This window comes from Camelus dromedarius, chromosome 16, assembly GCF_036321535.1.
Source record: "Camelus dromedarius isolate mCamDro1 chromosome 16, mCamDro1.pat, whole genome shotgun sequence".
NCBI classification, from domain to species: Eukaryota; Metazoa; Chordata; class Mammalia; order Artiodactyla; family Camelidae; genus Camelus; species Camelus dromedarius.
In genome coordinates, this window is record NC_087451.1 from 22,678,676 (window position 1) to 22,697,136 (window position 18,461).

Below are 18,461 nucleotides of genomic sequence, written 5' to 3' on the forward strand. Positions count from 1 at the left end.
CGAAAAAGCGCCTATCCTGGAAAAAGAGAAAGGCGTTCCGTTTTCTCCGAGGACGTGTAGCCAGGTTTGATACCGGAGCTGCGAGATGGTGGAAACGGACAGAGAATGTGAGGACACTGGTGGATTGGAAGCCTTGTTTATTTTCTAGGGGGTCCAGTCTGCCTGCAGAGCGCGGCGCGCCCCGAGTCCCTTCCCGGCGTGGGAGACGCCCGACGCCTACCGCCTGCCTCCCGGGCTGCAGGGAAGGGAGCCCAGTCCCTCTGGGGTCCCCACCCACCTGGCCCCGCCCACCTGCACGCCCACCTGCACGCCGGGCGCGGCGCGGCGCTCCTCCCCTTCCCGCGGCGCCCGACTCTCCCCCGCGCGGGCGCACGCCGCGTCCCCGCTTCCGCCCCCGCCGCAAAGAGTTAAGACCGGCCCTCGGGACTCCTCCGGCGGCTCCGAGTCCCGGGCCCCGTTCGCCGCTCCTGATTGGCTGAGCTCCTGTCAGTAGTAAAAAAGGATCAGATAGCAAACTTGGGACCTTCTTAAAGGCGTGGTGGTGATGCTGGACGAGCGCGGGCAGCCTATGACATCAGCCGAGCACGCCTGGGATGCCGCGGCGACCGGCCAGACTCGGAGGACGCGCAGGGTCCCGCCGGCTGAGACTGGAGTAGCCCCGCACGGCGAGGGGGGAGCCGCCACTTTTCTGGGGACACTGTTTGCAGTCACTTGCTACCACTGTGCTCCTACCTGGGGGAGCTCGCGGAGAGTTGGATGAATTCTGGGTTGTTAACTGCGGTCACCTGGGCTCCCAGGAGCCTGTTCCTGGTGGAAATCAGGGGGCATCCGGCCAAGGGACCAGCGGCTCGCTGAGACTCAACATGACACTCCTGGGGTCCGAGCACTCTTTGCTGATTAGGAGCAAGTTCAGATCAGGTAGGGCGAAGGCGCTTAGCATTACTTCTTCAACTCTTCCTCTTCTGCGCTTCTGGACTCCAGACTGCTTTCCAGTAAATGTTTCACAGCCTTCCATGGCTACTTCAACTCTGTTCCCCAAAAGCAAATTTTGGAAGTGAAGAATTTTATTTGCCTTGAGGGAGGGCCGTTCACGTGTTGTGAGGTAAACGCTTTGAGTTGTAGAATGTGGTTTCTGTTTGTGAGAAGGCCAACCCTTTCTTTTATTTTTTGTCTCTTGTATCTGTGAATAGACATTTTGGAGGGATACATCAAAAAGGAACAACCTTGAACATGAACACGGAGGGGATTTCTAGTCTGAGAGCTGCGTGGTTATCAGCTATAATTGCTGAGAGGATGAACCTGATGTCATGTGTTAGATACAGGGGTCACTTAAAATGTAGCTACTCCAAACAAATATATTTCCCAAAAAAGTCACTTGGGGGAAGTAAAAATAGCAAATTTGGAGCACACCAAGTATTTAAAATGACATCACTATAGGGAAAAAAAATGTCCAGTGCCACAAGTATTTTTTCCCAAACCATCTAATGTTTATAAATGGAGACTTTCCCCCCAAATTTCTGTGTTAGTGGTGCATAGGGAAACTTCTCAGAGGACACTGAGTGAAGGTGAGCGGAGAGAAGATGGGGCTTTAACTGCCCCGCACGTAGGGTTGGTATCCTGGCGCCTGGAAGGTGTTGATATGTGGGTCTCCACATTTAGACAGGGAGATAGATGTCTTCAGTTCTTTCTCAGTAGCTCTGTGTATGTTGGTTTTTGTAAAAGTGGTAGCAGACCACTCAGTGAATGGTACTTCTGCTTAGAAGATGGGTTACATTATGTGAACTCTGTTGTGAACGTTTCCCATGACAGGTGTTAGAAGGATGCCTGCCAAGTTTGCGGAGTTTTCCAGAGTCCTTCCAAATGGGACCACTCCGTGTTTCACTTGGGCGGATGTTACAAAAAATGAGAAGAGTGGATGCTGGAAAGTAGGGTCATCTGGGACACCATCTCTAAGGAGAGATGCTCTGGGCTTTTAGATCTCTTTGGAGTCCACTGGAGATTTCCTTAGGCTCTGTGCTGTTGAGGTGAAAGCTTGAGAACTTAGGCAGCCACAAGACTCAGCACCCTGAAAACCTGAGGCAAGTCTGCCAGGCACTAGGTTTTGCAGTGGATTAATCCTTCCTTTCCTTTCCGTGGTGAGGTGAGGTGGTTGGTCTGTTAATCCACTAGAGACATTGCCACTGCTTTGTAATTTGGTCAAAACTGCAGGGCAACACTGCCACCTTTCTGAAGGAGAGAGGATGTAGATTTGTTTTGCAAGAAGCCACACTCATTTCAAATGCACACTTGGCCAGTTTCCTGTAGGGGCAGGGAAGGGGCTGGTTCGTCTCTAGAAGGATTTGGTGATGTTCTTGATAGCAGAATTGTGAAACAGGCTTATCAAACGAATGTTTTCTTGGTCTGCAGTGCAGAGGAGGGGAAGCCAGTGTTGACACTGCTCCCAATTCCTGTTTTAGTGGGTTGGCGGAGTCCTTGTGTCTCCCGTACATCCTGCAGACCTGGACCCTGGAGCTTCAGAGAATTCCAATTGCAGCCTCACTTTTGTTTTTTATTTTAAAATTTGAACAGATTTCTGTGTCCCAGGAAGGGTTGCTTTGGGAAAACATGGTATCAAAGCAGATGTAGGCAGGCTTAATCCTCTACCTTTGATAAAACGGAAGGAAGCTGTGGTCTGGAAATGGACAAAGCGATTTGGTTATCTGAGATGCAAGGGGCTGATAAACTCCTGAAAGACAGAGACAAAAACAAGCTGAAGGTGAAACTATGTAGAAGTCATGGTGAGGCAGTGAGCATTCCTCCTGGACGCGGTTACAGCTATGCCTGCAGCAGCACAGGGGCCCAGCTGGCAGCATGTGGATGAGGGGGCTCCTTCCCAAGAGTCCTCGATTTATTTGGTGGCTAGCCATGGATAAGGAAGGCCTCTTCTCGCCTTTGATTTCTCTCTTTCGTTTTCTTCTTTTTTTCTTTCACAAGCTACTCAAAATGTAAACTCATAAAACTGTCTCACTGCTAATGTCTGCTGTGAGATAGACACTCGTGCATTTCATTTAAAATATTTCAAATAAGAAATAAGTTGTTATCTGATGGTGGCAAGACTCCCGTGTGATAGGGCTGGTTTATCGGGAGCAGATAACTGCTTCAGCTCTGAAACTGACATGGGTGGCAGCAGCTTACAAGGGACTTTGTATCAGCTGTATCTGCGTGACCGTGCTATTCACTATCAAGTCCTGCTGCAGGAGCAGTAAACATGAATGTTTGCATGGACAAATGTGTTTCGTGGTATAAACTCAGCTGACTTACGTGGCTGCATAGTTTCACCATTGAGCATGTGGGTCTAGTGGGAAACTCGCTGTGGTTCTAACAGGTACCTTTACCTATCAGCTGTATAATCTTAAACCTTAGATAAATTACATAATTTTCTCTGCCTCACTTTGCTTCATTTGAAGAATGAGAATGATTATAAGGTTGTGGTGGAAATTATTGTGATAATACCAGTAGGGCACTTAGAAAAATGCCTGGTACTTAATAAACCGTCAAAAAATACTGTTATATTATTTATTTTCTTAGGCAGCCTGGTCCCCTCTCTGAGTCTCGGTTACTTAATCTGTTAATGTCAAGGTTGGACTCGGTGATTTCTCGGCCCCTTTGGAAACCTTTTGTGTTTCTCAGAAAACACAAAGACTGGCAACAAGCAAAATTGTGATTGGGCTGTGTGGCATTGGGGCGTAAATCACAGGCAGTATGGTCACTTAAATGCAGTAATTAGTGTTACTTTTAAACTAACCACGTTTTTTTTTTTTAGTCTTCCCACTGTTGTTATGTCAATATCTGTGATCAGTATCACTGTCAACAATTTTCCTCAAAACCATAATCCTTGTGTCAGTAGAACACAAAGAACCATGTGTGTACGCACACGCACACGCCATGCACAAAGGATCAAAAAGAGTTTTCTCTTCTAAAGGATTAGTGTGTTTCCCTTGCTTCTTATTTTCTCTTCTTTCCAAACAGCTCCTACAAAGGCAGACTCTGATTCCTGCCTTAGCCTTGCCTCCATCTGCCAGAAATGTAGGGTGATCAGATTTAGCAAGTTAAAATACAGGGCACCCAGTTACACTTGAATTTCAGATAAGCAGTGATTTGATTTTTAGCCTGTTGCCATAGTGAGAACCTACTTTCACCCAAACTAGGCATGCTGCCTTTTAGGTGGCCACCCTACCTACAATCTGAGCGGTCTTTGATCAGCACTCTCTGCTGCCTGGTCCAGAATCCCACCAGACTTTTGAGAGTCTGGGGCCCAAAGATGCCCCCAAATGCAAAACTCGCATTTTAGACATGAAAGCAGGAGACTCAGAGTGAGGAGAGGGTACCGGGAGCATGAACTCTGGGTCCCCTGGGGTAGAGTCAAGGCATCAGTGGAGAAAGAACGTGGGAGCCTCTCTCCCATCATGTGGGGGAGGGGAGGTGGGTCACCCAGCACAGGGGCTGGTGCTTGGGCAGTGGGGCTCCAGGACTGGGGGCCGCGGCTGGAAGGAGCCAGGCCACGGGCAGAGCAGGCACTGGAGAGGCAGTGGCTGAACTCAGCTGCCTGCTGGGTAGCCGATGCACCTGCCCCTCGTTCCCCACCCCCAGGGGCATCCCGGGACTGGCCTCCAGTGTCTGCCTTTGGCTGCTTGTCCTCCCGGAGAAAGCGAGGGGCATCTCGGCAGGACTCTGCAGGTCAGCCCTCTGTACTTTCTCTCTTCCCCACCCTTCAGGTAACCTAAAGGGGCCACCGCTTCCTTCTCGAAGCAGATCCTTGACTCCTCTGAGACTGGATTTTTCTCTCTTGTGAATTGGGGAGATTGGACTAAGAGGTTGGTCCCAAAGATTTTTACCAAAATGGACATTGTCAAAGAAATTTCCACCATGAGCTCAAGAGAAGCCTGGGCTCTGGCCCCACCTTCACTATTAATTCATTTTACAACCTAGGACAAATGATTAAAGCTAGAAGAGTGCCTTATTACGTGTGATGGGAGAAGTTCTAGGTTAAACTCTTTGTCCTGGGCTATAAAACTATCTGTTTTCCTCATTTAATTGACCTCTTGATACATCATTTTTGTCATCTACACAATAGAGGATCTGACTGGTTCACCTCTGCAGTGGCTTCCAGCCCTAAGATTTGATATTTTCCCAAAGGAATAGCCCTGAGCACTTTCATAAAGTTTTGAAGGCTATAAGCTTCATAAAAACATTACTGTGACATCTTTTGACCGTTGTATTCACAGGGAGCTGGACATACAGAAGAAGCTCAATACATTTTTCTTGTGTGGCTGGATGCATAATTCACACCTACCGTCTTCATAATTAACAGAGTCTGTTCTAAGATTTCAGTGGCTTCATAGGTTCAACCTTCTTTTCAAAACTTAGACAACCTTTGGGTGTGACGTTTACTGGAGCACAAATATCTTAACTATTCCCTAATTCCATGTTGCTATTGAAAGACTCTGTAGACTGTTTTAAAAGGTGGGGAAACTTGTTCCATCAAAATCTTCTCGGGAATTTCTCCCGGGTGTAATCAGAATAGGAGGCAGCAAAGGGCTCAGTCTCACTCTGGGCATCAGTACAAGGTGTTCCTAGCTGAATTTATTCTTCCTTCCTTTGCTGACAGCCACTAATCCCTTCCTTAGCCACAGAGTTCATTTCTTATTGATGCCAGAGAGAATTCCCACAAACTTAGTGTCTTAAAACAGCACAGATTTATTGTCTCAGAGTTACAGAGGTTGGAAGTCTGAAAAGGGGCCACTGGGCGAAAACCCAGCTGTTGGCAAGGCTGCATTCCTTCTGGAGTCTCTGTAGGAGAACCTGTCCCCTCGTCCTTCCTGCTGCCCTTGGCCCCTTCCACCATCTTCAAAAGGCAGCCAGGTAGCATCTCCCAAACTCCCTCTGACTTCAGCTCTTCTCCTTCTGTCTTCCACGTGTGAGGAATCTTGGGATTCCATTGAGTTCATCCAGGTTAACCCCCCTATTTTAAAAGGTCGGTTGATTGGCATCCTTAACTCAGCTGTGCCATGTGTCTTAGTGTGGGCTGCTATCACAAAATACTGTAGACTGGGTAGAAAAGCAGTAGAAGTTTATTTTCTCACAGTTCTGGAGGCTAGAAGTCCAGGATCAGGGTGCCAGCATGGTGAGGTTCTGGGGAGAGCTCTCTTCCTGGCGTGCAGACAGCCACCTTCTCACTGTGTCCTCACAAGGCATACACACACACACACACACACAGCACTGCCTGTTATCTCTCCTCACAAGGGCACCAATACCATCATGAGGGCCCCACCATTGAGACCTCATCTAAATCTAACTATTTTCCAAAGGCCCCATCCCCAAATACCATCCCATTGAGGTTTAGGGATTCAACATAAGAATCTGGTGTGTGTGTGCTGGGGGAGGGGCACGGTTCAGTCTGTAGGACCATGTAAGGTAGCATTTCATAGGTTCCAGGGATTAGGATGTGGACGTCTTTGGGGAGGGGGCATGATCCTGACAGCATCTTTCAATGTGGCATTCCTACCCGCCACCCCTCCACATGCCTCTGTCCTGCAGACTTTGTTCTATAGCACTTTTCCCTTAATATGTATCATCCAGCCATCATCCCAGTGTCTTCCCCAGGGCGGTCCACAGAAGACTGATTCCATAGATGTTAAAGTTGTTCAGTAGGAAATGAAAAAAAAGAGGGAGGCAGAGTATCCTGAGAAATTGAATTGGATTTTTAATTGTAGGATTTCTGAAGACTTTGCTATTTCTCATATATATTATGAACTTCTCAAAGGCAGTGATTCCCAGATGTCTTTCACCTTTATTTACATAGCATCTCAAAGGGAACGTTTGCCTGAACAAGCATATTGTGGAAATTTCTTTCTGGTCAGAGAAGCTCGCCGTTTCCAACAGTGACCTCTCTAATGGGGTTAATCAGGTTGCTGCGAGCCCTCCCCGCCCAGCCAGATGAAAACCTGGTGGTTTTCCTTCCTGGCTGCTTCCTCATAGGCTGCCTCAGCCTTTGACTCCTCAAACCTCTGTCCTTTATTGGTGTCAGGCCCCGGGGCTCCACCCCAGGAATATCCACTGGAGGGTTATACACAGTACCTGTCCTCAAGGAGCTCAGGGGCAACCTGAGAAATGCTGAAAAGACGCTGTATGAGAGTTACATATTTATTCATTCATTCAACACATGCGAGTTAATGTTTCTTGCATGTTTCCATTGTGATGGAGACTTAGGAACTGGGGATCTGATTGGAGACCCGAAAAGATCCATCCCACGCCCTATGCGGGATATGAGGTCCGACCCTCTGATGCCCTGTGTCTGGTTCCCGTGACCTGTGCCTTCGGAAGTCCACATGACAACACAGTTGGCTGGATCTTAGAAGATGAGGGTATTCTCAGTCCTAAGTGGGAACCAAAAATCTCTTTTAAAAGCCGAAGGAACATTCTGGTTTTGGCTCAGTCCACCTGCCTGGGACCTTGCTCTCCCCTCAGACCCGACTGGATTCGATTTTCTCATTTATCAGGTGGCTTTCCCCAACCATCTGAATTACCACGGCAAGAGCCCCAACCTTCCCCTTGCATCTAACCTGCCCCATTATTACGTGCAGCTCTCATCGCTGTTGAGAACACTAGACATTTTGATTTTTTTAAATTATTTATTTGTAGGGGAGGTAATTAGGTTCATTTATTTATTTAATGGAGGTACTGGGGATTGAACTCAAGACCTCTTGCATGCTAGGTAAGCACTCTACCACTGAGCTGTACCCTCCCCCCTTTTACTTGATTATTTGTTTATTTGTCTGCAGGGGCAAGACTTATTGTTTTTTTATTTTCACTGATTTATTTATTCCCTGGTATCTAGAATAGTGATTGGTGTAGAGCGGGCACCATTAAAAATGCATTGAATGAATACATTTTATTTTTCCCCCAAAGCTGATTCGGAAACAATAAAAGAAAATAATGTATATTTTTATATACTTTAGGTATATTTGTGTGGGGAGTGGGGCTTAAAACTAGAGCAAAGAGAATGAATGACTATAAATACAAAATTCAAAGTAGTAGTCACCTCTGGGGTAGGAGAGGCAAGGTGAGGAAATAGGGATGTAGCCCAAGGTGGAAGAAAGGTTGTTGGCCATGTTCTTAGGTGGGTAGCAGTGGTAGGCATGTTTATTACTGAGCAAATTAAATGATCTTCATTCATGGGCCGATGATGGTCATGTGACATGGACCAAGGATTATGATTAATCCCATTTTGTGTCTTTAAAGAAATGAAAACACAGGCTTTTTAAGACCGTAAATAATGGCATTCAACTTTTATCTGCAACAGTACACAACAGACATATCAGTAAGATTTTATCACATTGGGTTGAACCAAATTGAATGGATTCTGATCTAACTGGGTTCCACTGGAGACTAACGGAAATGCCCGATGGAAGTTAAAATGCTCAGCTACCGGGTTAGGATTTTAGATATTTCAAAAAAGCCAGGCCTAAATGGGAGATGTTGGAGATATTTCCATCTTCTTAGCATGAACTCACTGGTTGTCTAGCAGATGATGACCAGCTATCTTGTGTCTCTGCACAGACCAGGAAGGAGAAGGCAGCAGGTGCATTTCCCAGGTCTCAGCCTGTCCAGTCTCATGCCTGCTCTCTTGTGGTCAGAACTATGGGGAACAGCCCATCACACCGGTCCTGTGACTCCTTGAACTTGGGAACATCAGTGCAGCTCCCTGGGCATCTGTTTCCACATTGGTTAAATGAGTCAGGCCATTTGTGATGGAAAGACTTTGGTAGAATTACTGAGGCTTTCTTCAGCGGAAGTCAGTCCCTCATCCCCATGTGGGAAGGAAGCGGTTACTTAACCTGGTGGTATGTGGATTGCACAGGAGAGAAGCACACAGGGGTGGTTTTAGTGGCATCGGTAGGATTTAAAAACAACCACCACCACCGTTAGCCAAATAATCATTTTTTGCAGCCTTATGATTTTTGTACTTAGGATTTCAACTTTATTCATCAGGAAGTGTTTGTTTTAAGTCAGTCATCTTTACTAATTTCTATTCTCATATTATCCAGAATAGCTGGTAAGTCAAGCTTTACTTAACCAGATTTGAATTAGTATTTTTAGATACAGGGTCTCCAGATTGTTAAAATAAGATGTATCATTTTCCCAGAAATTTAGAATCAGTGAAGTGGATCCCTGACTTTTATTTTCACAGAGCGCAGCAAAGTGCCCTCTGGAACCACTGGAGGAGGAAGTTTCTTTCCTTTCTCCTCTTTTTTTTTTTTTTAACTTTTTTTTATTGATTTATAATCATTTTACAATGTGTCAAATTCCACTGTAGAGCACAGTTTTTTCAATTATACATGAACATATATATATTCATTGTCACATTCCTTTCTCTGTGAGCTACCATAAGATCTTGTATATATTTCCCTGTGCTATACAGTATAATCTTGTTTATCTATTCTACAATTTTGAAATCCCAGTCTATCTCTTCCCACCCCCCACCCCCTTGGCAACCACAAGTCTGTATTCTGTGTCTATGAGTCTATTTCTGTTCTGTATTTATGCTTTGTTTGTTTGTTTTTTCTGGTTTATTTTTTAGATTCCACATATGAGTGATCTTTCTTTTTTCTTTCTCTTTCTGGCTTACTTCACTAGAATGACATTCTCCAGGAGCATCCATATTGCTGCAAATGGCATTATGTTGTCGGTTTTTATGGCTGAGTAGTATTCCATTGTATAAATATACCACATCTTCTTTATCCAGTCACCTGTTGATGGACATTTAGGCTGTTTCCATGTCTTGGCTATTGTAAATAGTGCTGCTATGAACACTGGGGTGCAGGTGTCATCCTGAAGTAGAGTTCCTTCTGGATATAAGCCCAGGAGCAGGATTCCTGGGTCGTATGGTAAATTTATTCCTAGTCTTTTGAGGAATCTCCATACTGTTTTCCACAGTGGCTGTACCAAACTGCATTCCCACCAGCAGTGTAGGAGGGTTCCCTTTTCTCCACAGCCTCTCCAGCATTTGTCATTTGTGGACTTTTGAATGATGGCCATTCTGACTGGTGTGAGATGATACCTCATTGTAGTTTTGATTTGCGTTTCTCTGATAATTAGTGATATTGAGCATTTTTTCATGTGTCTATTGATCATTTGTATATCTTCCTTGGAGAATTGCTTGTTTAGGTCTTTTGCCCATTTTTGGATTGGGTTATTTTCTTCTTATTAAGTCGTATGTACTCAATAAGACTCATACAACTTTCTCCTCTTTGTTGAGGGAAGATTGATTCTCCTGTTTGCCTATAGACACTAGTAGGGTGGTTCTCTTACGTTTCAGTCACTCCAGTTGACATTTATTGTATTCAGCCACCTGAGATCTTTAGAGAAGCAGTAGAATTCCAGCAGTAAAAGCAGTGGATTGAGCCACTGTCATATTGTCGAACGTTTTTCTTGGGTTCCCTCATGTACGGGACCTGAACCATCACTTGGTGTCTGTAGCAGTGATCAGCGAATACACAGCCTCTCAAATCCTTAGTATGTCTTGCCTAACACCTCAGTTTGAACTATTTGAAGTACCACTTAAGTAAGTTATCCATCCTTCAATCTTCATCTCTTTCCCCTCGGACTCTTCAGTGGTACAGAGGCATCAGTTGTTTGTCGTAAAACATGGTCACATAGCCCCAGGGAATATCCCAATTTCACAGTCAATGCCTGGAAAATACCCCGTACGCTGTTTTGACTTTCCTGTTTCCGGAAAGGCTCTCCCTTCAGGAAGCTGTTCGGCTTTGTTCTCCTTGTGACTGGCTGGGCTGGTTTCTTGGTCAGAGGTAAAGTTCCATGTGGAACTTTTGGATACTCAAACTCCAGACAAGGCATTGAGACTCCAAAGCAGGCTAGATCCAGGAAATGCTATTCAACATTCATTGAACAATAATTTATTTCCTCAGTACTTTAAACGTCTTTACTGTCTCTTGTTCCCTTCCTGTTCTTGTCCAGATACGTAAAGGATTTTACAAAGTTATAGTCACAGAGTATGCCTGAGTTACACTCAGCCTTTTTATCCGTCAGTATAATATCATAAGTAGTTTTTCAGGCTCCTATATGGCAGCATAATTTTTGTTTTAAAGACTGTATCATATTCCACCAAGTGAGTACCTGATAATTTACTAAACCATCCCCACATGTATTGGAAAATTAAGCCAGTTATCATTTTTATAGTGTATACAGCACTGCTATGAAAATCTTTGTGCACAGAGACTTTCTCTTCCTCTGGGTTGTTTTTAGGATACTCAGCCTTTAGAGTAAAATCCAAGTATGGGAATCATGGGTGTGAATCTCTTTGGTCCACTGTGGTAGCTGGTGTTTCTGGCACTTACCATGTTCCAAACTCAACCTTAGTCTTTTTTCCATATGACAGTGAACCCTTCCTGTGATAGAACTAACTCAGTCATCTTGAGTACTTATCCAGTAGTGCCTGGGCTTCAGTGAGCTTTTTGCATCTTGTCAGTCAGGAATTAAAAAAAAAAAAAAAAAAAGGAGCCACAAGTCCCTGATACTTTTGGAAACTTTTAGATGCACTTGTGTGATCTGCTGTTCGGGGATCAAATGTGACCATATTACCAAATGCAGTGGGTGTTTCATCAAAGGAGAAGAGGACTAAGAGTTACTGAGAACCTGTTCTCTGTGGTACTTTCATTATCTTGTTTAATCTTTACAAAAATGCTATGAGATGGGTATGATTATTCCCATTTTATAGATGAAGAAGCTGAGGCTCAAGATGTTAAACAAATTGGCCAGAGTCATATAACATAAATGGCAGAGGGCAGGTCTGATCCCACTGTGCCATGATAACTGTCTCTATTACAACCTAAACTTCGCTCCTCCTGCCCCCCCCCGACCCCCATCGCAGATACACACAAACCTGGCCCAGTGGGTTCAGTTCTCAATCCCGGTGGAGTTCTGGACTACAGCTCCAGACACATACCCTGTTGCCATCATTGTCCTGGATTTCCCAAACAGTGATTTATTAAGCCACTGGTTTCTAGTTTGAATTAACCTACAGATGGTACATGCTGTCTCTCCCAGATCCGAGGACTTTTCATGAAACTTGAGTATTTAAAATCTCAGTTTATCTAAGAAAAAAATAATTCAAGAAATATTTGAAAACCAGCAACAGGAATAGATGTGCCCTAAGACACTAAACATCTAAGAAATTTCTAGTAACAGAAAGTAGAATGGTGGTTGCCAAAGGCTGGAAGGTGGGGGAAATAAGGAGAGGTTGGTAAGAGGGCACAAAATTTCAGTTATAAGTTACATGACATAAAATATTAGGAGACAATTTTTAATTTAGGGCTCTCCCCAAACACACAAAAGTGTACACACACACACACAGAAATATCAGATTCTAAATATCATGCTTGTTTGTTCATCTAAAGGGAGTGGGAAAAAAAAGAAAAAACTTTTAAAGCTGACATATTTTAAGCTCAACAAGTTGTGGATCAAAGGACACTACAAACATACCAAAAGCATTAGAAGAGTGTAGACAGAAGCCCAGGAAGACCCATTCTCAAAGTGGTATCTCTGGGTGGTGAGAAAGTGAGTGATTTTTAATTTTTCTTAAACTATTTCTTGTGCTCCTGTATTCCTTATTTTGATAATCTACTCAGTGTCTCCCATAGCTTCTATAGGAAACAGGAATAACTTTTGTAATAGATGAAGTAGCGGTGGGCTTTGCTTGCTTGTTTATCTGTAAGCCATGGAGTCAGTGGGAGAGTAAAGATTCCTGGTCTGAGGAGCCATGAACCAGGAGTGAACTGACCCCCCCTCGCCCGAGAGGTTTCCGTTGTTCTAAATATCCACCAGTCCTAGAGCATGCTCACATTCAAACGACAACCGAGAAAACGTGGTCCCCAGATGAGGCTGAACCCCGGCAACCTCTCAGATTCCTTTATGCTGGAAAATCTGAATGTGTATATTGTGACCTGGGCTGTACCGTCTCGATGACCTGGGGTCAAGTCCTGGCTCCCCCTTTCCTGGTCATATGAACTTGAGCATGTCCTGCAAGCTCTCCGGCCTCCACTTCTCCATCTGTAAATGTGGAGACAAAAATGCCTGCCCTGTGGAGATTTTGTGAGGCTTTAGTGAAAGGGCAAATAAAAAGTATTTGACCTAATGCAGGGACGTGCTGATGTCCTCTGTCAGTGGTAGCAATTTTATTCACAGGTTAATATTAATTATTATATCATCATTTATATCAATATGCTGTAGGATGTTCATTTACAATATTTTTAAATGACTTAAATATTATTACAAAATATCATGCTGTCTCTAAATTTATAACAGCCAGCCTCTTGTGATTACCTTGTAAGATTTGCTGCTGGTTCTTTTGGTTTCTTATTATACCAGCTTGTTTCTGAGTGGTGAAGATAGTCATTGTCATTATGGAGGTTACACTGTATTCTGTAAAGTGATGTATATACCTATTATTACTTACTCCCTCCCTCTCAAACATTTTTTTGAGGAAGGCATTATTAGCATTTTAATTCTGCAGACTCAGGTCTTTATGTGTTTCCGACGAGAGCCCCAGGTCTTGTCTGGGACCTTTTCGATGTTACTGGTTGGCTATAAGGGTTAACATGGTTCACAGCTATTCTTCAGGCTCGACTGAGAGCCCAAATCCTACACCCTGGTAATTGAAAATGTTGTTCCATCTAAAACTGAAACCGAGGCGAAGAGCTCTCTCCAGAGGAAACAGTGTTTGGGGAATCAGACAGCAGTCTGCTAAACTGTAATACCTTTTATTTTTATGTGCGTTCAGCTCTTCCCGACAACAACAGCGAAATCACATCAGTCGATATGCTTATATTTTCATGACAACTCTGTGTAATTACAAAACTGATTTTGCAGGTGAGCGGATTGAGAGTCAGGGATGTTAAGACATTTGCCTGAGGTCACTCAGGAGACTTAGAGCCGAAACTCTGGGCTCCCAGAACCAAGTTCATCACATGATCCTCTGAGAAACGAGAATCCAGGGGAAACCCCGATGGTCCAAAGGTTGGCAGACACCTGACTTCGAAACCAGTGACTCCCTCAGCAAGGTCATTGGTCCCTCTGCTTAAAGCCTTCTTTGCACCTAGCAGCCATGTCCCCTGGCTTCAAGACTGTGAGAACTAGTTTAGAGGGAGAGGTGAAATCCAGTGAGTTCAACACAGAATGATCAGGGAGAGAACAGAATGAGACATAGAACTTGCAAAGGAGCCTTTAGATTTAGCAGAACACCAGCCTCTGCAGAAGGTTCTGGTCTTAACACACAGACTAGAAACTGACACCATGGAATGTCCCAGAGAGAGAAAATGTTCTTTTTTTTTTTTTTTTAATTGAAGTATAGTTGATTTACAATGTTGTGTTAGTTTCAGGTGTACAGCACAGTGATTCAGTTGTACATATATATGTTCTTTTTCAGATTCTTCTCCATTATAGGGTATTACAAGCTATTGAATACAGTTTCCTGTGCTATACTGTAGGTCCTTGTTGTTTATTTTATACACAATAGTGTGTTTATGTCAGTCCCAAACTCCTAATGTATGGATGGACCTAGATATTATCATGTTAAGTGAAGTAAGTCAGACGGAAAAAGACAAATATCATATGATATCACTTATATGTGGAATCTAGGGAAAAAATGATACAAAGGAACTTATTTACAAACCAGAAAATGTTCTTAAATGTTTGGTTGCTTCAAAACCTTGGGAAAACAGTAGAGCCAAGATTATTTTCTAAAGTTTAAAAAATTTTTACTCTACCTACCTTTGCTACTTTCCCAAAAGTAATACACTATTATATGTGTAATGATTTTATATATAATAGTGATTATATATATCATGATTTTACATACAATAGTGTGAGTGTATAATAAATATACTTATGTATGTCTATTGTGTATTATGTGTATGCTATATATATCATATGAAGGGTCAAGATTTATGGTCTTTGTAATATTATATGTGTTACAGAAAAAGTGAAGGGAAAACTTGAAATTCTCAACAAAAGGAGAATGTTTGAATCCTTTGAAATGGAATATAATGTACATGTTAAGTGGGGTACTTTCAAAGAATATCTAATGAAATGGAAATATGTTTATAATGCCAGGAGGTTTCAAAATTGCACATGTTATACAATCCCAATTCTTTCTGTAATTGAAGTATAGTTGATTTACAATATTGTGTTAGTTTCTGAGGTACAGCATAGTGATCCAGTTATACACATATATATTGCTTTTTATATTTTTTATTATAGATTATTACAAACAATTTAATATAGTTCCTTGTGCTATACGGTAGGATAGTAGTATATGTATAGTAGTGTGTATCTGCTAATCCCAAACTCCTAATTTATCTCCCCTGCTCTTTCCCCTTTGGTAACCAAAAGTTTGTTTTCTGTGTCTGTGCATCTGTTTCTGTTTTGTAAATAAGTTCATTGTGTCATTTTTTTTAGATTCTATATATAAGTGATATAATATTTGTCTTTCTCTGTCTTACTGGACTTAGTATGATGATCTCTAGTTCCATCCATATTGCTGCAAATGGCATTATTTCATTCTTTTTTAATGGCTGAGTAGTATTCCATTGTATAAATATACCACATCTTTATCCAGTCATCTGTCGATGGACATTTAGGTTGCTTCTGTGTCTTGGCTATTGCAAATAGTGCTGCTGTGAGCATTGCAGTGCACATGTCTTTTCAAATTAGTTTTCTTTGATTATATGCCCAGGAGTGACCATCCTGATTCTTTAGAAACAGTAGATTTTTTTATATGCATATACATATGAGTTGGAAGAAAGAAGGCAAAGTCTTAGCAGGTATTAGTTATCCCTACAAACCTGAATTACCGTTAGTTTCACTTTGCATCCTGAGATACTGTACGGTTTCTGAATTTTCTATCATAAACATGCACTTGTTTTATAATCAGAAAAGAAACATATGCTTGAAATGCCAGCACCGTGTACCACAGGCTTTGCTTAGGATCTCAGAAGAACTTAAATCTGTATTCAAGGACTACAGCAACGTTGAACGGAAACTTTCCTCTTAGTTTGGAGAGAATTCCTTTTCCCTGCCCTCATAAAGCACACCCTATGCTCCAGGTTCTCATTCGCCTTAATTACCAGGTTTTCCCCAGTTGTTCCCTGGGTGCCTGCGTTAACCTCGTGAATATTTGTGTAGTAGTTTGTCCCGGCTGACGGAGTCTGACTTCTATCACTGCTGTGACCCTGAAATGGGTATAATGACACCAACTTTATGGGGATGGGAAACCGAGGTTCAAAAGGGTTAATTAATGACCTGCTCAACAGTGTGACCTCTGTCCATGAGCCAGTGGAGACTGGGAGGTGTAAATCAGAGTCCCTTTCCTCAAGGACCTCCCCCAGCAGCAGCTTTCAAGGAAAGCAGGTCACGCAGCAGGTGCTGCTCCCCGCAGGCCCTCCTGCGCCCCGGGCGTGTGCGCGCGGTCTGCCTAATTCACTCGTGGCTCTGGGCCATGGAATACATAAACAAGCGGGGAAAGCCTCTGAGAGGAGTCTTCATGTCCAAATGGAGCCATTTGTCTTCTGAAATTATTGTTTGAAATTGTTTATGTCAGTTGCCACGAGTTTCTGTTCTGAACTTTGGGGACCTGTTTGGGATGGAAGAAAAAAATTCCCCACAGCTCAGTGGCTGTCCTCATCGGCAGTACTGGTGACAGCGTGGCCTGAGGCTGGCTCCTTCCCCTGACAGAGGGGGGACTTGGGGGAGATGCACTGCGGCCCCAGTAGAGCGCCCCAGGATTGTCGGGTGCTCGCTGTGTGCTGGGCCCCACTCCCAGCACATCACTATACCAACTGACTGACTCCTCACAACAGTCCCATGGGGAGGTGCTGTGGGCCCCTCCACCCCCCAAATTCACGGGCGAAGAAACTGAAGGGCCCAGCCTTTAAGGACATTTCATAAGACTCTACAACTCGTTAATGGGAAAGCTGGGATGTGAACTCACATACCCCTGGCTTCAGAGCCCCTGTTTTCTTTCCTTCTTTTGTCTTTTTAAAATTGAAGTCTAGTTGATTTGCAATGTTGTAGTTAACTTCTGGTGTACAGCATTCAGTTATACATATACATACATATGTATTCCTTTTCATCTTTTTTATAATAGGCTATTACAAGATATTGAATATAGTTCCCTGTGCTGTACTGTAGGTCCTTGTTGTTTATCTGTTTTATATATAGTAGTATATATATGTTAATCCCAAACTCTGAATTTATCCCCACCCCACTTCCCCTTCCCCTTAACCATAATTTTGTTTTCTATGTGAGCCTGCTTCTGTTTTGTAAATAAGTTCATTTGTGTCATTTTTTTTTTTTTTTAGAGTTCACATATAAGTGATATCATATGGCATTTGTCTTTCTCTTTCTGGCTTACTTCACTTAGAATGACGATCTCCAGGTCCATCCGTGTTGCTACAAATCAGAGTCCATGTATTCAGCTCCTACCCTGTACTGCTGCTCACAGACACCGAGACCGGCCAGAGCAGGCTTTCTCATCCAGCCCTCCCAGAGGGCACACGGACTGTGCGTCCTGCCTGCTTTAACATCCCCCTACCCCGGCACGTCCACTTGAGGCCTGTGTTCCTCCAGCCTCTGGTGTCTTCAGATATTGTAACATTAAAGCCTTAGTCTCACAAACCTGGCAGCTGAGGGAGTGAGAGAGAATTCCTTTTGAGGCATGAATTAGTCTTCTTCAAATGTTTTGACAAACTGAGAGTGGGGTGCTTAGGGAAAGAATAGCTTCGCGGTGTTTGTGTGACCAGACATCTTTCTAAAACGACTTTCGACTGCGTGAGTCTTGGTCACTGAAGGAAGTGCCTGGTCAGCCTGAGTTTGGGCTCTTTGGACTGGAATATTCTCCTGTGGTTTTTACCCAACGAATGCGCAATACTAGAAGCTGGCCTGAATTCATGTCTCTCAGTCTCCTCCAAGGAAGCAGAGTCAGGACGTCTTGTAAGATCGAGAAAGAACAGTGGTGCCTGGTCCCGGCTCTTCCCTGTAGGCCTGCTTATCTGTGGAGCCAGTAAGGCCAGTCCAACATCCGCCGCCCAGGTTCCCCATCTCCCTCCAGCCACTGAGGGCTACATCCATCACCTGATCATCCTTTTCTCCACCTCTTCTCTGGATGTCCCCCTCCACAGATGGGTAGACAGTCAGCTTCCGTTGTTCTTGGTCACTGCGACCACTTGGCCGCACCTCAGCACACAGGGCGATGCTTGGCCAGGGAACGGTTATTGTTGGTACCTGGACTCAGAAGGCGAGGAGCAGAATGTGCTCAGGCGTCAGCATGACACACAAAGATAATTCCTGGCTTTCAGCCTTGTTTGGGCAACGTGGCCGGGAGTGGGGCAGGAACAGTGTGGACAACC

At 43.9% G+C, this 18,461-nt stretch overlaps 1 protein-coding gene across 1 annotated transcript in view; it reads left to right on the forward strand.

Annotated features, from left to right (window-relative positions):
• Nucleotides 1-515: 515 nt before the first annotated feature.
• The window catches only part of MYOCD (myocardin), an 83,602-nt gene continuing 65,656 nt past the window's right edge, over nt 516-18,461 (forward strand). The window contains exon 1 of the mRNA XM_010988101.3: nt 516-918. Within this exon, the coding sequence (XP_010986403.2) occupies nt 864-918 (55 nt within the window). The 5' untranslated portion in view covers nt 516-863. The remainder of the gene's footprint in view (nt 919-18,461) is intronic.